General features: G+C 29.6%; 1 protein-coding gene across 3 annotated transcripts in view; it reads left to right on the forward strand.

The window, feature by feature from the left end:
* The window catches only part of LOC143042441 (ATP-dependent (S)-NAD(P)H-hydrate dehydratase-like), a 121,229-nt gene extending 97,329 nt beyond the window's left edge, over nt 1-23,900 (forward strand). Inside the window, exons 1-6 of one of the 3 annotated variants that reach the window (XM_076214724.1) lie at nt 10,012-10,099; nt 10,221-13,111; nt 16,041-16,205; nt 17,611-17,752; nt 18,729-18,757; nt 21,425-21,564. In XM_076214724.1, the coding sequence (XP_076070839.1) occupies nt 10,364-13,111; nt 16,041-16,205; nt 17,611-17,752; nt 18,729-18,754 (3,081 nt within the window). In that variant the 5' untranslated portion in view covers nt 10,012-10,099; nt 10,221-10,363 and the 3' untranslated portion in view covers nt 18,755-18,757; nt 21,425-21,564. Of the gene's footprint in view, nt 1-10,011; nt 10,100-10,220; nt 13,112-16,040; nt 16,206-17,610; nt 17,753-18,728; nt 18,758-21,424 lie in introns of those variants that run through there. The other 2 variants (XM_076214723.1, XM_076214725.1) reach the window with 2 other exon arrangements.

The raw sequence follows: 23,900 nt of genomic DNA on the forward strand, positions 1-23,900 counted from the left end.
TGTGTTGTTAGGCTAGCTGAGTGCCTCATTGATATACTCAACCCTTCCTTATATTCTTAACTATTTTCCCTATTTGAGAATAAACTTAAAGAGTTGTTGGATATGCATCAATTTGTGATAACCTAGAGGTTATAATGAATTGAAAATTGAAATGATGTATTATTTCCTATACTTTATAAAGCTGTGTTAAATTTCTTCAATTCCCAGAACAAATTATTTCTTATGGATTTCCCACTTAATCATGCCTTTAGCAGGCCGGATATATAAGTTTTATATCATGACATGAATTATTTAAATTTTCATATGCTCATCAAGGATGATGAACTACAGAATTCCATTGGTCTCTCTGTTTGTTCATGTTTCAATATCAATTGTTTGATTATTGTTAATGGTCTGTCAATTTTTTTGAACATGATTCTATTGAAACAATCCCCCTTTTTTGGGTACTTAGATTTTCAAAGGCAAAAAATGAAAAACTAGCAAAAGACAAACAAACAGTATATACTGTAAACCAACTTAATTTTCGCGAGCGATTTATTTTAACGACTTTCGCGAGTAGAAAAATAACGTGAATTTAAATCGTCTCGAATATGTATAACTTTGTTCTTTTCTTATTTAACCACCTTAAGTAGATTAGAAACTCCCGAAATTAAAAAGCCGCAAAGTGGACAAAGATAGGACAAAACGCGAAATTAAGTATCCGCGAAAATAAGTTGGTTTACAGTATATACAAAACACAACAAAGAAAACTGAAGACTGAGTAACACAAACCATATTATTCGTTCTTATGTTATACTGTTATACCACTGTCCCAGGTTAGGGGAGGGTTGGGATCCCACTAACATGTTTAACCCCGCCACATTATTTATGTATGTGCCTGTCCAAGTCAGGAGCCTGTAATTCAGTGGTTGTCGTTTGTTTATGTGTTACATATTTGTTTTTCGTTCATAAATAAGGCCGTTAGTTTTCTTGTTTGAATTGTTAAACATTGTCATATCGGGGCCTTTTATAGCCGACTATGCAGTATGGGCTTTGCTCATTGTTGAAGGCCGTACTGTGACCTATAGTTGTTAATGTCTGTGTCATTTTGGTCTCTTGTGGACAGTTGTCTCATTGGCAATCTGATACCACATCTTCTTTTTTATATTATATTTTTTGAAACTATATAACTGACACTCTTATGAAGGTCATAGGTTATAAAACATAAGCTGACTATAAAATCTATATTCACTAAGAAACTCCCAATAACTAAACTAGAAACCTTTTGCCAATAACCTTGCTTATTACAATCTGTTTCATGCAAGCAGTATATATATCATAATGATGTAATAAAAATATTTTGACACTTAGAAGATTTTACAACTGGTTTTCTGACTGGAGTAGATAAAATAGTAAGAAGTTTATCTTGTATTAAATGCCCCATATTGAATATTTATATAAAAGAGTTGATAAAACTCCTTAGAGAGCATCTCGTTATGAATGTCAGCTATGTAAACAGCTAATTTTTTTATCGCTGCATGTTTCAAAATACACATAATTTCATAAATATTTTTGTATATAAAAGCCTTTTAAGTTTAAGAAGGATAAAGAAGGTCTGGATACTTCATATGAAATCACAACAGATGAAGTACGCTTAACGCAACTAGTTATTGGCTTACAATTTTGTGGTTAGTGTAGGTGTACTTTAACACATACTATTGATGGTATTTTTAAACCCATAGTAACAGAAGAGGTGAATTCGATACCTACAATAATTTTCTTTATTTTGTGAAAGTTTTTAAGTAATTTTCTTTATTTTGTGAAAGTTTTTAAGTAATTTTCTTTATTTTGTGAAAGTTTTTAAGTAACACTTTCCTCAATAAGCATTTTATAACTTATAAAACCTTTCCCATAGTGCATTGTACCTTTGATGTTTGATTTCCCACATATAATTTTCAGATTTATGGGGAGAATTAAGTAAATACATATATGGAGAATATATAAGCTTTTTGTAGTTTATGTAACCTAATTTAGAAAATTGCTATAAAAATAGACCACCTTTATTGTTGAAAGATCAATCAACGAAATTTGTTTTTTGGCAAAACTTACAATTTTTCATTGTCCACTAAGCTTTGGTGTATGGTTAAATGAATGTAATTTAATCATTTAATTTTGACAAGTTAAAGTGTATATGTTTTTATTGTAATTGGCAAATTTGCTTATGTCCTTGGGTAAAAAACAAAAGATCAAAGTAGTAAAGGTAAATTGTAGGTAAAAATCAATATTAAGACATACCTACATATTCAAAATAAGTGTGGGAGCCACAATAATATTGAGTCACCAAATATTTTTTTGATTTCTTATAATCACTAGCTACTTTAAATTTTATTTCAGTGCAAATTAATTAAGAAAAATTGAAAATTTGCGAAGGCTTAAAAGCTTACATATAATGTAAAATATTGTAAATAAGTCAGTTTAAAAGAAACAGTCTGTTTTTACTTTACATGTTTAATAAGTAATTTGGTTCTTTTTAATAAAAATATTTTGAAAAATTCACAGAATTTAAAAATTTATAATTTCAAGCATTTATAGTCATAACTATTTACAAATATAACAATAAGGCCATTTTCACGTATTTTAATCTTTGTCAATTTCCATAAATTTTATCATAATATCAGATGGTGTTTTCAAAAATTCAAATAAATCAATTAAATTATTCTAAGCATTTGATTTAAAGATGTCACAATCTATGATTTAACATTTCCTAAGAATTGTTGTCAAAAATATCTTCATTCAAAATATACCCATTTCTTCTCATAACCTGTTTGGGGGGATTGTGATTTCCGATTTTTGAATACGCTCCCAGCAATATTTGTCGCAGTGACACCTTCGTAATGGCATATTTATAGCACGATTAAGATCATTTTAGATGTATTTATATATTTTTAAAAACAAGATAACAATAGATTTAAGGATTACAAAAATATTAAATTTTTATATCACTACTTTTCATCTTGTATTTTTACGTACAGGTGCAACATTGCAATAAATTTGAAATAAATTTTATGCTCAGGACTTGTGTACAAGTTTTTAATCCCCTTGTAATGTCAGAACGTTAAAATTCAAATTACACTGCTAGATCGTCATTAAACTTGGTATGCCAGTTTTTTGTTCTGAAGACAGAATTAATGTGAATTAAAACGCCTTTTAGTGTTGACTTATATTTATTTTAATAATTGTATTACACCCATAACAATATATAATTTAAAATGTCCGTATCGGAAATTTTAACATTAAAATTGGATGAAAAATTAAATATATGAATTAAGTACAATTTATTATAAAAGCAAATAGATTGAAAGAACATTCATTAAATTTTAAAAAATTGAAGTGTTAAGAGTTATAATGTTCACAAAAGCCATCTTTAAAAAGGAATTTAATCCTACTGTGTACCTTAATCCAATTTCTTGCAAACCCTAAATCATTCACTTGAAAATGAAGATAGTGCTAACACTTTTGAAATATAAAAATTAATATGCTAATTAAACTTTTGACTTTCAAAACTTCTTTCGCTTAATTTCACATCTTTTCTTCATGTCTTTCCAAATGATTGCATGATTTGTACCTGTTTTAGTAACTATTTGAGAATTCCAAGGCTTTGGACCTCAAGTGCCAAACAATTTAACTCTTTTAAGCAATTCGAGTTGTGAAACTGTTTCTGATTATAGTCACTTGGACAATCATGAGTCGATGAAAATAAAAACGATTTTTCGCCTGACAGATTTGCCTTGTGACATTAAACCACAGAATTTGTTTTGTAGAATTAAAGATGCATCTGTCATGGTTTTAGAACTGAGGACAAAACAAAGATTTCTGTAATTTCTTTATTTGTTGATTTGTAAATAGATGTGTTATAGTATTGATGATGCGAAAGGAGGAAATATGGTTCATGAGATGCAATTGCCAATGTTTAGTCTTAAAAAATTAGACATACACAAATCTTAAGAGGTTGATGGAATGATTCACCTATGATTTTCTGTTTAAAGAATTCATCCAGTTGCTAAATTACAAACGAATCAGTCTTTCTTCTATTGCATAATGTGTTTCAGGAAAATAAGCTTATACTATGCTGTGTGCTAATATTTTTTCTGTTGTGTGATTTTTTATCCAAAATTCTAATCAAAAACAACTTAAAAATTTCACTAAAAGTTGTACTTCACTTATTTGTATGTGAAATTTAAAGAAATGGATATGGAGTTTTTATGTAATACTGATTTTTCTATTGATAAAAATACAATTAAACAAATTGAAAAGGAAAATTTTTGTAGATATAAAGAGAAGTGGTACTCTGACTTAATGTACAATGAAAGAAGTAAATTGCGAACGTATAGAATGTTTAAGCAATGTTTTAATAAAGAAAAATATTTATGTATTAATATGCCTGGAAAATATAAGAGTGCATATGCTAAATTTAGATGTGGTGTTGCACCTCTGAGAATAGAAACTGGCCGATATGAAGGCATTATGGTTGACAATAGATTATGTTTTAATGAGCAATGTAAGAAAAATAACATTATTGAAGATGAGAAACATGTCTTAATTAACTGCCCAGTATATGCAGATTTACGAGCTATTTTATTTAGACATGCTAGCTCTTTTAATTGTGATTTTGTTAATTTGTCTGATGATGATAAATTCAAATTTTTATTCACTGATGAAAATGTGTGTTACTTTTTAGCCAAAATCTGCTATGATGTATTATTAAAAAGAAAAGGTATTTTATATAATTGTAGATAATTATAATGTGTTTTGTAGAAATTTTATAGTCTCTCATAACTCTTTTTAGAGTGGCTCATGGTGTTTTAAATATTACTGTAATTTTATAAATGTATAAATGTATGTCAATTTTGAGGTGAGACTCTAATAAAGTATTTGTCTTGTCTTGTCTTGTCTTGTCCTGTATTAATTTCCTTGAATACGTTTTTTTACCTGCTGTTTTGCATATCACCTATAATCAGTGTCAATATCAGATTAAAATCATGTTCATTTCTGATCTAATTATGCAGATTTTACTGCATAGGTGTTCAAAAATGTTCTCAACTTGTCAAAAATGATTTGAGATTGTATAATACACAGTAAATGCCATTTTAAATAGTTAAAAAATATCTGTGCATAATCAGTTTAATGAATTCAAACCATTTTAGATAATACTGTTATGCAGGGAATTGGGGTCAAACATCAATTTCATACTGTTGTTAATTTCGAAAATAAATTTCACACTGTTCACAATTTCAGTAATCATTGTATGAGGAAATCTGCAACCTTGATTTAAATGATTTTAAAGATTAGATTAGAAGTTTAATTGATCAGAAGTGATAAATTGTTAAATCATGACAATTAAAACAAGTTTATTTTGACTTTCAACTTTTTTCTGACCAAAATTATATTTGCAGCTGATCGATTCGATTGTTAAATTATTGAATTATCATAAAATGTTGAATTATTAAATTTAATTAAAAGTTTCAAGTAATAATTAAAATGTATAGTAAATCAGTCATAAATGAATATATAATTGATTAAAAATGTCCAGTATTTGTTAAAAATTATTCAGAATAGCTAAGTGAGTGTAAGATTGGTGTAAAGCCATATTTAGTACCCTATCTTATCTTTGTTATAGGCAAAAAAGAAAATTTGTCTTATCATGACAAATGATAAAAACTTAAATTGTTCAAAAAAAAAATGGTTGACTTTTTTTCAGTAATTCAAAAAAGAGCTCAATTGGGCCAAAGTCGAAACTTTATGAAAAAAAAATTTAGGAAATTTCAAAAATTGTTTATTAAAATTTGGCTGAAAATGAAAATTATAACACATTGTTCAATATATTATTTATTTAATCCCTGATATTTTTCAGACCAAAATATGGATAGGTGTCAAAACATGATTTACATACAATTAGCATTATCAGTCGACACCATCACAAACTAAGATGGCTGAAACAGGATTAGCACGGGAGTAAATTATCTTGTCATGTCATCATGAGGCTAGGGGGAGAATATATCTGATCTTATAAACTGGTGCCCTGTCGAGATAATTGGGGGTTTAATTTATGCTCGTTATGGACTTGAACTAGAAAATTTATTTTAGACATCAAAAATTTAATTGTGGTATTTATTTAATTCCATTGTATGTTGAGATCTGTTGATTCTCAAAATCATCAATGCTTTACCACAAATTCTGTATTATCATCTGTGCTATGTTATTTCATTTTGGTTCAAAATCCTAGTAAGCGACTGACATTAAAAACTGTACACCTTACAATGTATGTACAAAGCAAATCAGTTGTAATTGAGTTGCAACGACCTATATTTTACACTTCTTCTCTTAGCTTTTTTCTCACTCAGTTGATCATGTATCTAAATTTCAATACAAAATTTCTCAATATTTTTCTATGATGTAGAATACAGATAATTGAATTCCTGTAGGTATCTTATTTAGTTCAATTATAAGCTTAAGAATTGAAAGCAAGTATGTGACAATTTGGCTTTGCAGCAATTTATACTAGTTAATTATTTGTCCTGAATATTATAGTATACAGATTTCATTTAACAAACACTCAAAGAGTTGATTCCCTTGTATTTAAATAATTTTCCCCTTACATCAGACAGATGATGAAGCACTTGACACAGTTTATCAGAACAATGTTGATGACATACCAGGTTCCCGGACACGGCACCGTGTAAAGGTCCATGTCTGGTCAGATCTTTTAACCTATACCTTAAGATATTAACACAATGTTTGTCAAAGTTTAATAAACATCTTTGCAATTTTATAAACAATATGGCGACATTCTATCAATACTAAGCAATGGTAAATTTTTCGTGATTTTAACCATATCTACAACTCTCGCTAGTTTCTTACATTTGTTTACTTCGAAGGTTGATAAGATTTATAAAATATCCGGGTTAATTGTAAATATATCAAATATGGGGCTTTGGGGGTAGCCTTTCCTTAATCCCCTGGCTTACAATAATCAAGTTTTAATTATCTGTTAGTTTTGATAGGGGCTGAGTGACTGTAAGAAGTTTGTTTTCTTTCGAGATTTAATGTTAACTTTTGATTTGGACTATTGTGTTTAAATGGACTGCATGAAATCGGCACCTGAGTAAATTTTATTTTTAAAGTATTATTTGGACAAATTTGAGAGATACAGGTAGGGTTTTGTCATATTTTACAATAGTTATATTTATTTGAATAAGGCATTCTTGGAGGGATAAAAACAGTAAGCATTTCCTGTACTTTAGGAATGAATTATAAAATTGTCAGTATAGCAATGATAACTCAGATTAGTCGAGCTCCGTATTTGTTGTTAGCCTTCACCTGAAAAAACATGACCTGAAGATCAGTGTCAATAATTTTTATGTATGAAAAAAGGGGGAGTCAGTAACACAATGAGGCACTGAAGACAAATGCACATATTTTTATAAACCAGTAAATTTAAAGTGATATACCAATTAATTTGATCAGTTTATAAATGTTCCAGGCACATTGCTTCTAAAAAAACAACCTACAGATCCATCCTGATCACATTTTATGACCTTTCTGAAAAGAAATATAAGGGAAGGGGATCTGTTTGAGGTTATGTTTAAAGTGAAGATTCACAAGCCTTGGAAACTTTTTACTATAGTATTTGCCACTGGACTTAAAAACAAACAACAATGATGTCAATCGACCTAAAGAAACTTGTAAATCACTTGTAATAATCCTATTAATTATTGGAAATTATCAGAACAAAACAAGTTGCCATCTCTGCATGTATTAATGATTTTGAGATACATTTATTTCTTAAATCACAAAAATATGTCCTAATCCCAAATCAACTAGACATTTGTTTGGGGTTTGTTTCTTAAGAATTAAAATTAGCGTGATTACAGGGAAATTAATTTGTTATTGATTTAAGAAATTAACATTATAAGACATTCTGTATGACACCTAAATTGGGTTATTGGGGTGAATTAGATAGGCTTGGAAAGGGTCCATAAGTTCCTTATCCCCCTCCCCATGCTGGGAGTATATTATTATCCACACACCAGGTCATCACAGCTAATTTTCATCTCCCCACCAATAATTAGCATCTAATTACCATGTATTGTTATTGTATATCTGATAAGTATGACATGGTAGGGTTAATTTCGGTCTAATAAAGAAATTTACCATGCAGGTGACCTTATCCATAATGGCTGTCAAAAAAATGAAAGTGCTCTCTTGGACATTTTTGTGAAAAACATTTTTTTTTAAGTTTGGAAGTGTTTTAAGAAAGTTGAAAAGAAAAAGAAAAGAAACGATTTACACTATAATGTTTTGAGAGGTGGAATTATCCTTGTTATCACAATTAACAAGTGTTGGTTATACAAATTGAATATAATACATGTACTAAAATAGCATAGAAACTAGTTGCCTTTAAAATAAAAGGGCCTAATAACTTCCATACTTTTATAAAAATAGCTACAGTTGCAATTTCGTAGACAAAATTGAGGTATTCTAATCTTTTCAATGGATGAATTGATAAATTTATAGTCTTCGTTTACATTTCAATTCAGATTTAAAAAATCTATTTCATAATGCAGAATCCAAAATATTGTCCCTCTAAATTGATGCTTGAAAATTATGTTGCTTTTGAGAAAAGAAAAAAATCCTTGCATATGTGAATTTCCGATGAGTTGTAAATTGCTACAAAACATTTTGCTTACTTAGATCACTTTAACATTCATTTCCATGTATATTTCTTTGTTAATTACATACAAAAACAATGTATGTAAATACTCATCCATTAAGGGGAGATAATTTCACTAATGGATGTAATGAATGATTGACAAGGAATGTACATTTCTTTGATGTTGTTGATTGTTTACAGTAGTACACAAGTCAATGTTTTGTTTACAAATATCTGTAAATGGATTAAATGACAAAAACTGTCAGGAGTTTTCATTGTAATTTAGTCAGAAGGATATTTACTTTAACCCTCTTTGACTCAGTCCTGAGAAAAATCTGTCAACGATATTGAGTTGTAATATTCAGAATGTCAACCTTTCTGTGAACAGATTTTTAATTAATTATTGACCATTTTTGTATTGTAATACGTGATATTTCCTTGACTATTGATAATTTAATTATTTTATTTAAAACCTTAATTTGGAATTTTGAAAGGTTTAAAAGTAAGTATTTATGGAGAAAAGAAAATTCATTTTGCAAGAAAAAATGCTTGCAATTATGGAAATGAATAAAGAACACACAAAAAATATTGTTGCAAAAAAAAGGATATAATTGTTTTTCAAATTGAAAATAGAATAAAGTATATTTTAAACATAAAAAAAAACTTTCAATCAAAAATAGACACACAATAATTACTTTAATTGCTTCATATAATTAAAAGATATAATATTAAAACAAGTAACAGAATATTTTACAGTGTATTTGTATGTTTCATTCATTTGGAAATAAAACCTAAACAGTGGTTCAGAGACAGAAATGATAAAAGGGAATGACTAAAGTAATTTAATTTTCATATCAAAGCAAAGTTTTTAAAATAAATTATCTATTATTTCTTTGAAGATGATTTTAAACTTTTCTACATGACAGATGTTAAAATTTTGTTTATTATATATAAATAAAAGAATCATTAAATTTTAGTAAAATTTTGAGATTAAATAAAAAACATAATTTTAATTTCAATTTTATTTTTTTCATACATTAAACCAGCTTAAGTTAGCATAAATGTGTCAATTTTTACAACTCATTCAAATAAGATATATTGATCAGATTAATATTTATGTTTTGGACATATCAGCCCTCAGGTGGCCCTCAGACCACTAGATCATGTCAATTAACTGGATAATTAGCATGAAAAAAACTCACTGTCCAGCTTATCATAATCTGGCCACTGGTCAGTGTAAATTTGACCAATCTGATTGGTCAGAAATGAACAATAGGTGCTGTCAGAGGAGTTGTATATTTCACTCCCACTAGCATGTACATTTCATGCTGTTGACTTCAGAATACAAGTGAAGTAGTTAACTGGTTCTACAAACAAATTGACTAAATTGAAAAATATTTGATACTTTAGGTAAATATTTAGATTTTTCTCATTGAACAGGTAAAATAAAGTGATTGCTGTATAGCCTGAGTAATGCGTTATTTAAATTGTGGACTCTGTAGATTAAATGCCTCATTTTTATATCTTTCAGGATTGGTTTTGGAGCACTTTGGATGGACTAAATGCAACATGTAGTGTGAATGTGAAACAATATAAATTGTGCATAACTTTGTTTAAATTAAATCATTTTCATCATCATCTCAACATTTCGCATCAATCATAAAAGATATCAACATGACAAGCTCAAGTGTTCGACAGTTGTTTCTATTATTAGCTTTGGACGTGTATCACAGCTTTACCGCTGCACAGGAATCTACGTCGCTCAGTTATAGTTTTCGTGAAGAACAAATGGAGGGCACGTTTGTTGGAAATGTTGCAAGAGACAGTTTACTTTATGGAAATGTTACGCAGGAGGAATTTAGTCACATGAGATTTCAAATTTTAACGCAGGGCAACCAGCATGCACTTCTTTTTAAAATCAACGAAACAAGCAGTTCACTTTACAGTAAACAAGTTTTAGATCGTGAAATTTTATGTCCGTATCAGAAAGTTTGCTTCCTAAATTTCAATGTAGCTGTTTATAAAAGGGATTCAAAAAACGGATTATTAGATCTCTACAAAATAATTCAGATAAATGTTTCGATAGAGGATACAAATGACAACTCTCCAGTTTTTCCTAACTCTGAAATAGCATTGACAGTCGAAGAAGCAGTATCTGTTGGATATATATTATATACAAGTGCAGCAGACGACAAAGACACAGGGTTCAATAATTCCGTCCAAACTTACGAACTCGTTCCAGGAAACGAAATGTTCGGATTAGATGTGACAAAAAATTTGGATGGATCATCAGATCTTGGACTCATTGTAAATTATAAGTTAGATCGTGAAACGAGGGATTTTTATCAGTTGAAAATTTTTGCTCGTGATGGTGGATTTCCACAACGAACTGGAACTTTGACAGTGAATATGAGTATAACTGATTTCAACGACAACCGTCCACTTTTTTCACAACCAACATATCAAACGAGCGTTCCTGAAAGTGCATCTTTAAAAACGCCAATCCTTGCACTTGGAGCTTCAGATGCTGACATTGGACAAAATGGGAAATTTTCTTATCGTTTTAATTCTAGAGTTTTATCAAAAGTGACAGAGGTATTTGCAGTAAATGAAACCACCGGAGAAATCTATGTTATAGCAGGACTGGATTATGAGGAGGAAAAACAATATCAATTCTTAGTCGAAGTGGTGGATCATGGGAGAATTCCACTATCCTCGTCTGCCATGGTAACAGTAGATGTTGTCGATATAAATGACAATGCACCTCAAATAAATACAAATTTTCCACCAGGTGGCACTCTGATCTCAGAATCAGCAGAAGTTGGACGTTACATTGCCACAGTTTCTGTATCCGATAAAGATTTAGGGTCTAACGGAAAAGTGCTATGTCAGATTTTAGGGGACCATTTCAAACTGGAAGAACTATACACTAATATGTATAAAATAGTGATCAGTAGTAAACTTGATTACGAAGCAAAGAAAGCTCACAATATAACATTAACATGCCAAGATCAGGGAATTCCCCAACAACAAAATACCACTTCTTTCACTATCTATGTGAAAGATGAAAATGACAATTCACCTGTATTTAAAACTAACATGTATAGAGCAACCATTTTAGAAAATTTGGAAACTTTTCAAGAAATTGTTCAGATATCGGCAACTGACAAGGATAGTGGGGACAATGGTAAAGTTTCGTACTCTTTACACACTGATGCTGGAGATAATTTCATCATTGACAATGAAACTGGTGTAGTTAAAACAAATGCTGTGTTTGATCGTGAAGCATTTGTAGACTCTGAAGTGAGATTTCATGTGAATGCCACCGATGATGGAATACCTCAACAAATGTCATCAATATTGGTTGTGTTGACATTAGAGGACATCAATGACCACCCGCCAACTTTCAAAAAATCAATATTCATATTTAATGCTTTGGAAGGACAAGAAAATGAACCAACTGTTGGAACCGTTACAGCTGAAGATCTTGATGCAGGTTCAAATGGACAATTTACTTTTTCATTCCGTTTTCCAGCACCAAATGTGTTTTACCTTGACCCAAATACAGGTGTCATCAAATGCAGTAAACTCGACAGAGAAGTACAGTCACAGTACAACTTTACCATACAAGTCACTGATAAAGGGAATCCCCCATTGTCGTCAACTGCTGCAGTCACTGTAAATGTGTTTGATGACAATGATAACCCACCCATTATACACATGCCGAATATCAACAACGATACGTTTTACGTTCCTTACACAGCCGCAGCAGGAACAGTCATTATGACTGTAAATGCAACAGACAGTGACCTTGGAAACAATGCACGTCTGCTCTATGGCATCGACAGTATTTCACCAAATAATCCAAACATTTTCAGACTTGATATGCATTCTGGGAATTTATCTGTTGCAAAAAGTATGCATTTGTATGACTCTGATACTTACCGAGTCCTGATTTCTGTTAAAGACAGTGGATATAGTCAACATGTGACCTACTTTCGATTTAATGTCGTTGTGACCTTGACCAACGAAACAAGTTTGACTGTTAAACAGAAAGAAGAACAAGGAACAAATGTTGTCATAGTCGCTGTCATCATTGTCGTGACGATTGTACTTTCAGCAGCCATTATCATAACAATCTGTGTCATAAGGCGTTTGGATCTGGGTCATCGTCAGCAGAAAAAGAACAACCAAGAAACCATGTATGAGAAACGAATGTTCAATTCAAACCATAATGAAACCATTTCTACAGAATCGTCACAATTTTCAGATGCACCATTGAAGAAGAAAAACAAAAAAGAAGTTAGTTTTTCATTAAGTGAAGAATCTGATTCTGTGAATACATCAACATTTACGAACATTACGTCATTCTCAACATCCAAACATCCTGGCATTACATTCTTAGATGGAAAAATTATAGACGTGAGTATTTTTTATCATGAGAAAGAAGAAACAACAGCAGGAGGGGTGCACAATAGTTTTGAGGGGAGGGGGATCTGAACAACAGTTTTAGAGACGAACAATTAGGAAGATATATATATGGGTAATAGAAAGTGTGGAGTATACAAATAACTAGACAACAACCAATGAACACAAAAATAAACATTGAGTATACTTCAATTTAAAACAATTTGTAATGTCAACCTGAATTCAATATAAGGAGGCTAACAAACCATATCACAAATGAGGAAGAAACAGAAAATGTTGATACCTGATAACTCTAGGCTATAGTACAAAGTCTTTCAGAATATTTCACTTAATATCTGGTTTAAAATTGATTGGTGAAAAAAAGAAGAAGTCCTAGCTCCTCCTTGTTAAGATAAATGCTTAAATAATGATCCAATATTCAAAATATTTGTTAGATAAGATAGTTCATCATTCACTTTGATAGGCTAACTATTTGCTATATCATTTGTAAAATTAATCCTCTTTGACAAAATAAGATTAATTACCTCCCCTTGACAAGCTATTCTTGTCATGCTTAGCATTGAAAATATGAGAATAATGAAATCTACATCTTTTATTTCTATTTCACATTGAAATTGACATACAACCATGTGTGTGTTTGGTTAATGATATAAGTTTTCAAAAATATTTCATAATTCAGAAGACATGTTGGGGACTAAATTGAAATTAAAGACCCATTTTGGTGTGTCATAAATCTGGGTGGTGCCTAGAGTTTGAATATGTGCGAAAAATGTGATTGCTGAAGTTTTTCATCTCTATACAAATATTATTGAATTTAAATGATAAATTTTAATCCATGGTTGCATTAAAATTTAATCAGAATAAATTTTAGTCCCATTTTTTTTTTGTTAAGGTTTTCAAAGTTTAAACATTTTTTTTTTCATTTTCTGTATGCTTAAAACTAGTATAATTTTACAAAACAAAAACATTTTGGTTTTCCTTACCATTCAAAAAATTGAGTAATAAAGTTAACATGAAAGCTGATTAAATCAAGAAGACTCCTTTATTACAAATTGCTCAGAAATAAAATGTAGCCATATTAATTACAACATCTTACAAGTTTTGTTAAAAAGGTATGATTTACAAATTTCTTTGAGATTGGAAACAGATGCTAACTTAAATAATTAATGCATTAGAAACCCTATAGACCTTCTTGGAGATCTAATTAAATGATAAATTTCATGAATTAGTAATTTATCCTGACATCTTTAATTAGAAATGATCTAACCTGTGCAAAAAAAGATCAACAAAACAAGAAAGATGTACTTTTGTAAGAATGTAAGAAGGGGGTGTGTCATTCCATTTTATGAAACTTATTTTATTATTTACATTTTCTTTTACAAAGATTTTTGCCAAAATTACTTCAAAATTATGGACTCTGACACAGAAAAATAATTTCTAGTTGACCTAAATTTTCTGATTTATAAGGACAAACCTGTTGAAATTCCAAATTAAATGAAATCATTGTGTATCAAAAATTTAATTTGAAAAAATCAACAAATTTTCCAAATATTTGTTGAATTCTTAAACCCACCTCGTTCAAACATTTTAAGAACTACATGTATTCTTATCCTAAGTAAAACATTGACTTTGTAAGTCATTTGAAAAATTTTCTTCAGAAATAGTTTTAAAAATGTTTTTAGTCATATTTGGAACCACAGAAGATGTTTTTAATTGGATTTAGGGTCATAGTTATTCTTAAGTATTTTTTTCCTCCAAAAATTCATCCACAGTTCATTTGAATAATAAATATTGTTTTAAGGGTTGGTTGTTATATGATAAGGTATGATGCATATTTCAAACAGTTGATGTTAGTTTTAAATACTAAATGTAAAATTTACGTGTACAATACACATAATTATTGAGGTTTCTTTAGTGACCATATGAAAGACTTTAAGTGAATGCAAATTTTAAAAGGCGCAAAATTCACTAGATAATTATGCAAGTTAAAGAGATTCAGTTCATGCTTAATTGAAAACGTAAGGTCATTTTGAATGAAGTTTTTCCCCTCACAAAGTTAAGTCAAGAATTAGTGGTGACTTCGATTTTGTTTGTGGCGCTAATTAAAGATAAGTTTTAATTTGAGAATTATCGTCAATTTTCATATTTTAAATATCTATATGTTTTTGTTTGCCTAAATAAGTTTGGTAAGTTTTATTCATTTGACAAGAATGTCTGTTGAATTTTTACGGGTGAGAAAACCTCCGGAATAGATAAGAATTACGATTGTATTGAAATAAAAACAAAATGTCGACCTCAAAAATCAACAATACAAAATCACCTAACCAGTAAATAAATGAATAATCAACACCCAAATGAATTAATGGCGGACAAATTAGTCGACTTTGAATCACAATGAAAATATTGGCAAAGGAAATGATTTTAATGGTGTGTGATTTATCGATCAGCTAGTGCTAGCTTGATTTGAATGGCATCTGGTGTTTGGTAAATTTAGAACCACAAAGTCCTAAATTTTTAATTTTTATTGATCATAAAGGACACCTTCAAAAATCTTTATTTATTTATTTATGACCAAGAGAATTATGATACGATTGTTGTCTCCATATTCTGAAATTTATCTCCCCAAACTTGCATTAAGTTTTATTCTCAATTTTGCAAATATAATACCAACAAACTATTTATTTATTGAAGTTATGCTTATTTATACAGAGAGGTTGAAGGCAACTGTGACTATAAAGTACAAATATTTTATATACACATTGCAAGAAATTATAAATTATTTAGATATAGAAAAAGTATTTGATATGGGTTCTGCACATTATTGAAGGCAACAATGAGCAACAGGTGACCTATATTTGTTCTTTGGTGAAAAGTTTTCTCATTGGCTCTGATTTCTTTATTTAAAATGTTTAAAAATTTTCAGAATCCACAAGCCAGTAGTTCTTTGATCACCAGCAATACACAGAATCCAGAAAATAGTAAACATTCATATGGTGACAAGCAATATGGGATAGATTGTCTAGGGTACCAGGCTGATCCCCGTCCACAAAGTCCTGGTTACTGGTACCAACAGCTTAAAGAGCAAGAGGTAGGTGTTATCACTGAAACAGGGATACAGGGTATATGAAATTTTGTTTGTGGAGTTAAGTTGTAAGTTGTCTCTCCCTTTTTGAAACTTTTTCTAGACATTAATTGAATTTTTGTCCATTCAAGCCAAAGAGAAACTCTCATGCCTAAGCAAAAAACAAAAAGAAAATAAATTGGCCAGCAAGTACACAAACACATCATAGGAAAATGTATTGAGATGGGAATTGTGTCAAATGGTCATGTCAATTTAGTGTCAAGACTAAATACTCTTAGTTTCACTGCTTTGAATAGAAAGTGTTTTACATTTATACAATAAATGTATTACAAGGTACCGGTACTAAGTTCTTAACAACAGACAACCAGTGTAAAGAAAATAATGTTATAAGACTCGTCAAAAAATTATACAGTGCAATAATTAAAATATTTATGTAAACATGTTTGGTCAGCAGCTCTCAATCTTTCCGGGAGGTAATAGATTGTAAAAACATCAAAAGTGAAAAAAGTTGTAAAAAGTATTACTTAAAATGTCCGCATGAAATAATATTTTAACTATTTCATTCGGTCGTTGAATATTTAGCCGTGGGCAAGGATGAGCAGTGAGAAAATGATTAAAAATAGATATTAAGTTTTGTTGTGTTTGTAAAGTTAAATAGGGATCAGAATTAGTGATTTTATTCTTGAAATAATTATTTACATTTCTTTACAATGGATTTGCCATAGCGACTCTTTTTGTTGCCATTAAGAATAGAAAATGCACTGTTCACATAACCATCGGCAATTTTCATGTCAAAAGACGGAGGTCATCTTCCGTATAAATATTATCATAACATATCAAAAGAAGTTCAGAAACTTTCTTCTTCATAAAAGAATTAAATCTTTTTACTAAATCTTCACTAATCATTTTCGACATTTGTAATGTTATCATATCATATTAAGTTTCATAGGTGACAAGTTAGTGAAAGAAATGCTGGAGTTACTTCCCCTGTTCTTTTATCTTTTTTTTTTTTTTTTTTTAACTTTTAATTTTTTTTTTCAAGATTTGTGTATCATGTAAATTAATTTGTACACCTTTTGTAATTGAATTACTTAACCCGATATACTTGTTTGAAATAATCTTTTACAACATAACTGTTACACAAACTGCCTGAGGCAAAATATTTAAAGGGGTGGTCATGCAATGTAACTATCAGTACACTTTATAGAGGAAAGAATTTTGAATGCAGTAAAATGTACTGTTTTTCTAATGCTTTTAAATTATCAATTTTAAAGAGGTGAACAAAAAAATAGTAGCTCTGTTTGAATTTAGTATAGTTGATGTCTATTTAAGTATTTTAAACTTTGACCTCAAATAATTATTTTTAAACTGTGACCTCTTGATTAGTAACTCTGAATTTATTGTATTTTAGGCCAGAGAAATGCAGCTACTACCTCATAAAAACGATGACGCACATAGTGAAGCTTCTGCAGAATCAGCAACCAGCGACAGCGGGCGAGGTGGGAGCGAAGAAGATATCCATAGCAACAGAGGTCACCCCTTCAGTGACACAGGTAATTGACCTTTGCAATGTATTCAACAATCAACTAAACATTGTTTCAATAAGATTTTTTTTTAAATCGGTCATCTCTTTTGCAGATTTTTAAAATTCAAATTTATGTCATTTTAGCACATATCTAAATAGGTGATAAAAATGAAATGATTTTAAAGTTAAGATGTATTTGATTTTAATACCAATTCATCATTTTAAAAGTTCTTTTTATTTAGTAATTTTGGTCCCTTTTTCATTTGATTTGTAAATTTTGACGTTTACCTTGTTAGAAAGTTATTGAGATATCAAAAGTTTTAATAACTTTGACCCCTTCAAGCAAGGATATATATATATTCTCATCATAATGGGACTGTGTTTAATGGGGGACGAAAATGAGCAAGTTATTTCAAAATCGTTAAAATGTTCTTTGTGACAAAAAGAGGTATTTATTAGAAAATTTATAAGGATGAAATAAAGGTTGAATATTTTTAAAAAAAACATTTCAATGTCTCGTTTTTTGTATCAATTTATGATGCAAATTTTAAAATAAATTACCATATAAGGCAATAAATTTAAAATTTCAAACATAAATTGAGGTGGCGACAGTGGAACATTTATATTAAAACGAATTTATATAACAATTTTAATTTGATTTTTATTGCAAGGAACTTTAAAAAAGTAAAGTTCTGGACTTGAATTATAATTAGTAAAATTGTAAAATTTCATAAAGAAGTTAAAACCTTTTTACTTATTACATATGAGTGTTAATATCTTTATTTTGGTGATAAAATGATAATGATCTTGTCATCAAGTAAAATATTTTAGATAAACGTCAAAATTAATGATCTGGAACATGAATCATTTTATAAACACTTACACTATAAAATAAGTACATCTGTTTGAAAAGGATGACAAAATCAAATGTTATGATTTTATTTATATTTTCAAGGAAATTATAAATCTTTAAAGTTCTGAATCATTTGTTTCTAATTTTACAGTGGTATTTTATCAATGCTATGTTTAAGGAGTAAGTTCAAGTCTTTGTTAATCTGCATGGTACATCTTGAGCATTTTTGACAAAATGTAATGTTTTTCCCCAAAAAATGAAAATAACACTTAATAATTTGTAAGAGTTTGAAGCGCTTTTCTGGATTAACTTCATCAGGAACGCTTAAAGACAAATATTTGAAGGCTAAGGATTTATATTAAGCAGTAAACTGAAGAGGAGTGGTAAAGCCTGTGGCTTTAACTCAAAGGAGTATGTTCGATAAGGTCCTAAAATGGCCCCCTTTTTTAGCGTAAATTTCAAATTCGGATTTGTTTAACAATATTACAATAAATTTTAGCTAATACATTGACTAGATAGGATATAAGCCATTTTATTGAAAATTTCACGTTTCTGCATTTCATTATGACGTCACAAGTTGTACTCATATTGATTTTTCACCAAAAAATCAATAAAAATGGGAAATTTTTCATAGATTATTGGACAGGAAACATAGAGCGCATACGTCGACAACAAAGATCTTTTAAAATAATGTTTGTGAAGACATTTCACATGTCTTATTTGAATATTAAGCTTGTCGACGCCTGCGCTCTCTGTTTCCTTGTCCTTTATTTGGTTGAAATCCAGCTGATTTTGTCAAATTTCACAAAAATCCCTTATCTTGACCTTTTTGGGATGTAAAAAACAACGTGTTAGAATTAAACTTTGACAAAAACAGTTCTGTTTAACTTTCTCACATGTATTTAAGGCAACTTAAAGCATTTATTGTCTTGTAACTATGAACTTTATAATTGGGGCCAAATATGGCCCTTACCGAACTTACTCCTTTATCATTTTATTTTCCCAATCCCAAAACTTTTGTAATTTTCGATTTCTCAATATTTTTTTTACTATTTTTTTGTCAAAGACTGAACAAAAAAAAGTAGCATGGCTTCTGTATGTCAGGAAAAGCAATTTGATTGAAAGATTTGGAATCCCTGTTAATTTCATGTAACATAATTGAGCTGACAAAAATAACTAAGAAAATCAGTTGCTACAGAAATTGATATGTAAAAAGTTTTGGTTCAATTAGCAGAATGATAAGTGTGATGGCTGTATGTTCTTGTCTTAAAATCCCATTCAATCTTAATTTATTTTATCTTTTTATCTGGGTGGCAACAATTTTGAAGCTAAGTAACTCATTAATGAACCTAAAACAGTTGTCATTTTCATTCACCTTGAAATATACAATTTGTAATTAAGAAATTGACAGATAGCCAAAATGTCTTGCTTCACTAAAACTCTTTAAGTAGTCTGATATAACGGATGAGTACAAAGAACTCTCCAGCATATGTCAGTCACTGAATTTTAAATTTTTCATCATAATGGAAATTACATCTCTTAATTGCCTTTTGATTTTCTGTACCAAGAGACATTATGTTAAAACATTTTTTAAATTGCATTGTGATTTTCTGTACCAAAAACTACCATACACAGCTACTTTTGCATAGGTACTATTTCTGTACTAAAAATATGTAGTACTGGAAATTTACTTTTAATATTTAGTACTATTTCTTTACCATGAAATTATTGTAATATTTAGGTACTTGTATTTTACAGTACTTGATTTGTACTAAATATTTTGGTACAGAAATAATACAATATTCCATGTTTGAAAATCATAATTTTAAGAGATTTGAGATAGAAAAACTTTCAAAATGCTGAAAATGTAACGGTAGTAACCAAAAATCTGTAGTGCCTAAATTTCAAGTACAAATTAAGTACTGTAAAATACAGGTACCTAAATATTACAATAATTTTAAAGTAACAAAATAGTACTGAATATTAAAAGTAAATTTCCAGTACTACAGATTTTTAGTACACAAATAGTACCTACGCAAAAGTAGCTGTGTAGACATTTAGTAAAATATAATAAGAATTATTAAAGCATGTCAAATATTAATAAAAATGCTTGTTTCCGAATTTCAAGATGTCTTCGGAAGTTTCCTCTTGAAGAATTTGGTTTACAACTTACAATTATATAATGCAGATTGATGTTGTTTAGCTTTGTTCTGTGTGATTTATAATTTTAAATAAAATTAACATTTCCTCGCCATTAACCAAAAACTCTTTATTCTCTCTGAAGTGAATAACTGTGAGACGTTTCCTTCTATCTTCAGAGATATTCAAAAGCATGCATTTACTAAGAGTGTTCTAGTACCATGTTGTGAATTGGTCTTTGATATGCCTCTTAAAGAATGATATTTATGCGAAAGTATTCTGACAATTTGTTTAACGATTTCTGTAAATGCTTTATTTAATAGTTGGTTTTCGTACAAGAATTTGTGACTTTAAGTATCTATCATAGGAAGAAATCTGGTTTCTATATACCACTTGTAGAACAAAGGAATTTATCATTATGATATTAAACTGCGTGGCTGTTGCTATTTCTGGGTAAAAAGACTGAACTTATTGACATCTTTTACACATGTAGAAATTATTATGACTTGTGTGGAAAAGCACAAAAAACAAACTTTTATGAAACATATTTTTCTAAGTAGTGAAAAAATCATCATTATTTGATGTCAATTTTCAATAGGGTAAATATTAACAAAATAAACCTGTGTTACACTTGGCATAATTTTTCAGAATATTGTTAAAATAATACTGTTTACAAAATTCTAAAATTTTTGTTTTATTCATTTTCAGATGAGCCATACAAATCGGGGAACCATTCTTCTAAGAACTCCAGTCTTTTACATTCCAGTTTTGATACGCCAATCAAAAATAAATCATCAGACAGTTATCCACGGAATATAAGCTTCAGTGACGATAGTGTGAACGCAAATACAACAGTCGATGAATTAAAATCAAAATATTTCAAACGAAAAGAGGCGCTAGTGGCGTCATACATGAACGCACATTTGCCGAACTTTTCACAAAGTGGAATCAGTGCTATACAGACTCCTTCACGGAATAATTTATCACACGGAAGAACTTTAGAAACTCTCGATGAGGCATCTCACAGTGCATACGGACTTAGATACTCCATGCAAGATATAGACACAATGAGTGACAGTATCGCCACGCGAGATGATGACGGAGCCAGTACGACAACGTCCGGAAGTTACACGATAAATCCCGACGAGCTAGTCAACGAAATAGACAATTTGTTTTTCAATTCAGACGTTATTGTGTAGTCTTCGTTGTATGGTTGTTATTTAAGTCCTTGGTGCCAAAATGTTATAATTTAAACTGCCTCATTTTCAGAACTGTTTCTATGGAAACTTGTGTAACCATAGCAACATTTCTATTTATCAAAATAAAATGTGTTTCATGCACATTGAAGGTGCTCTTTGTTGTTGTCTCAATGTTATAACTGTGATGTTTGCATGGAAAACATAATATACTGAGCTGTAGAAATCTCAATTCAGGTCAACAACTCTATCATATAAGAAGGAAAAATATTAGATATTTGTTATTTGTTTAGGGACCAGCTGAAGGACGCCTCCGGGTGCGGGAATTTCTCGCTACATTGAAGACCTGTTGGTGACCCTCTGCTGTTGTTTTTTATTTGGTCGGGTTGTTGTCTCTTTGACACATTCCCCATTTCCATTCTCAATTTTATTAAATCTTTTCTGAATTCACAAAGACTTTCAGCAATGAGACTTGTGCATCTTTAACACCAAGTAATAGGGGGAGGTTATTAATTTTCATTTTTTACTTCACAATTTTAATACTTACCTTGGGTCAATCTAGTATATATTTTTTCATGGAAAATAATTGATTTGTAGAAATAGAGTTCAAGAATTTTTAATTCTACAAAAAAAAATTGTCCAAAACCTAACATTTTCTTTTTTGAGGCTATTCAGATTCCTCACTCCTAGAGAGGTAGAATTAATTACTCTGGTAGAGTTGTTGACCAAAATAGAATTCCTGTTATTATAATTGATTATAGTGCTACATAGTTATTTTTGTGTGAAAGAAGGTCTGGAACCTGTTACAGTCCTATGGCCAGTGAAAATCAAACCAATAACTGGGTACATTTTATTTTTTCAATAGAAATTATTTACCAGAAATAGTTAGTGTCTCCATATGTACACACTAATAGAATTCAAATGTTTTGGTCAGTAAGTTTTAAAAGATGAAAATTAAATAAATCGCCACATTTTAACTTCAAGGTATTTTCCACGAAGATTTTTTAAATTTTATCATGGACCTCAAATATTTCAGTATTTATTATTTCCCTTCTCAACAGACAAAACAAAACATGTAGTTTTTTTGGAAAGAAATTTCTGAGGGGTATAATGATACCAAGTTTAGATACTAAGGTATCAATTAAGAAATGCTCCGAGTATTTCGATATTTATTTAACGTAATGTATCAAATCCCTGTTGTTTTAATTTTACCGAACGATTTGTTTAGTTACAGGCGGTTGGATTATTATTTTTATCATACTTGAGCTTAAAAATTTCCAATAGAACAGAAAATGTTTAAATAAGCTGTGTGGAATTCTCTATTGATTATAGACTTTGTTTAGATTAAACTGGAGAAGAAAAAACAAAGCATTTTGAAGTAACTATGACCCAAAAAAAAATACAGTTAAGGGGAGATAAACCAGATATTATTATTTGGTAACTAAAATACTCTAGTCATTTCTCATATCATAGACATTATCATCACATTTCATCAATTGTTTTTTCATTATAATTTATAAAACTTGCATTATAATACTGTTATTGTAGTACTAAAAGAATAGTAGGACAAATTTTTCAAAATATGTCAAAAGTCTTATAAACTGAAGTAATTTAAAAACATAAAATTTCTGAAAAATTATTTTTAAATTTTATGTTTTTACATATTTTAATTTTTACTCTTCAAATTGTTTTTGATTTAGATTTTACAAATGAAATGGACTTTAAAAATTTTAGGGATTTAAAAGATAAATATCTAAAATCTGTCTTAGAGTTATGTCCCTTATTGTTGTGCTCTCAGAAGATCTCTGCAATGAGCATACATTTTAAATCAAACTCATAGAGTATGAATGTTGAAAATGATTGTTGTTTTAATGATAACGTACAATTTTTATTTATGTTGAATAATTGTACAAACAATTTGTTGATATTTTGTACATAATTATTGTATTTTTTACAGAAAAACGTAATAAATCTTTATACAAATGAAA

Source organism: Mytilus galloprovincialis, chromosome 8 (assembly GCF_965363235.1).
Source record: "Mytilus galloprovincialis chromosome 8, xbMytGall1.hap1.1, whole genome shotgun sequence".
Taxonomy (NCBI): Eukaryota; Metazoa; Mollusca; class Bivalvia; order Mytilida; family Mytilidae; genus Mytilus; species Mytilus galloprovincialis.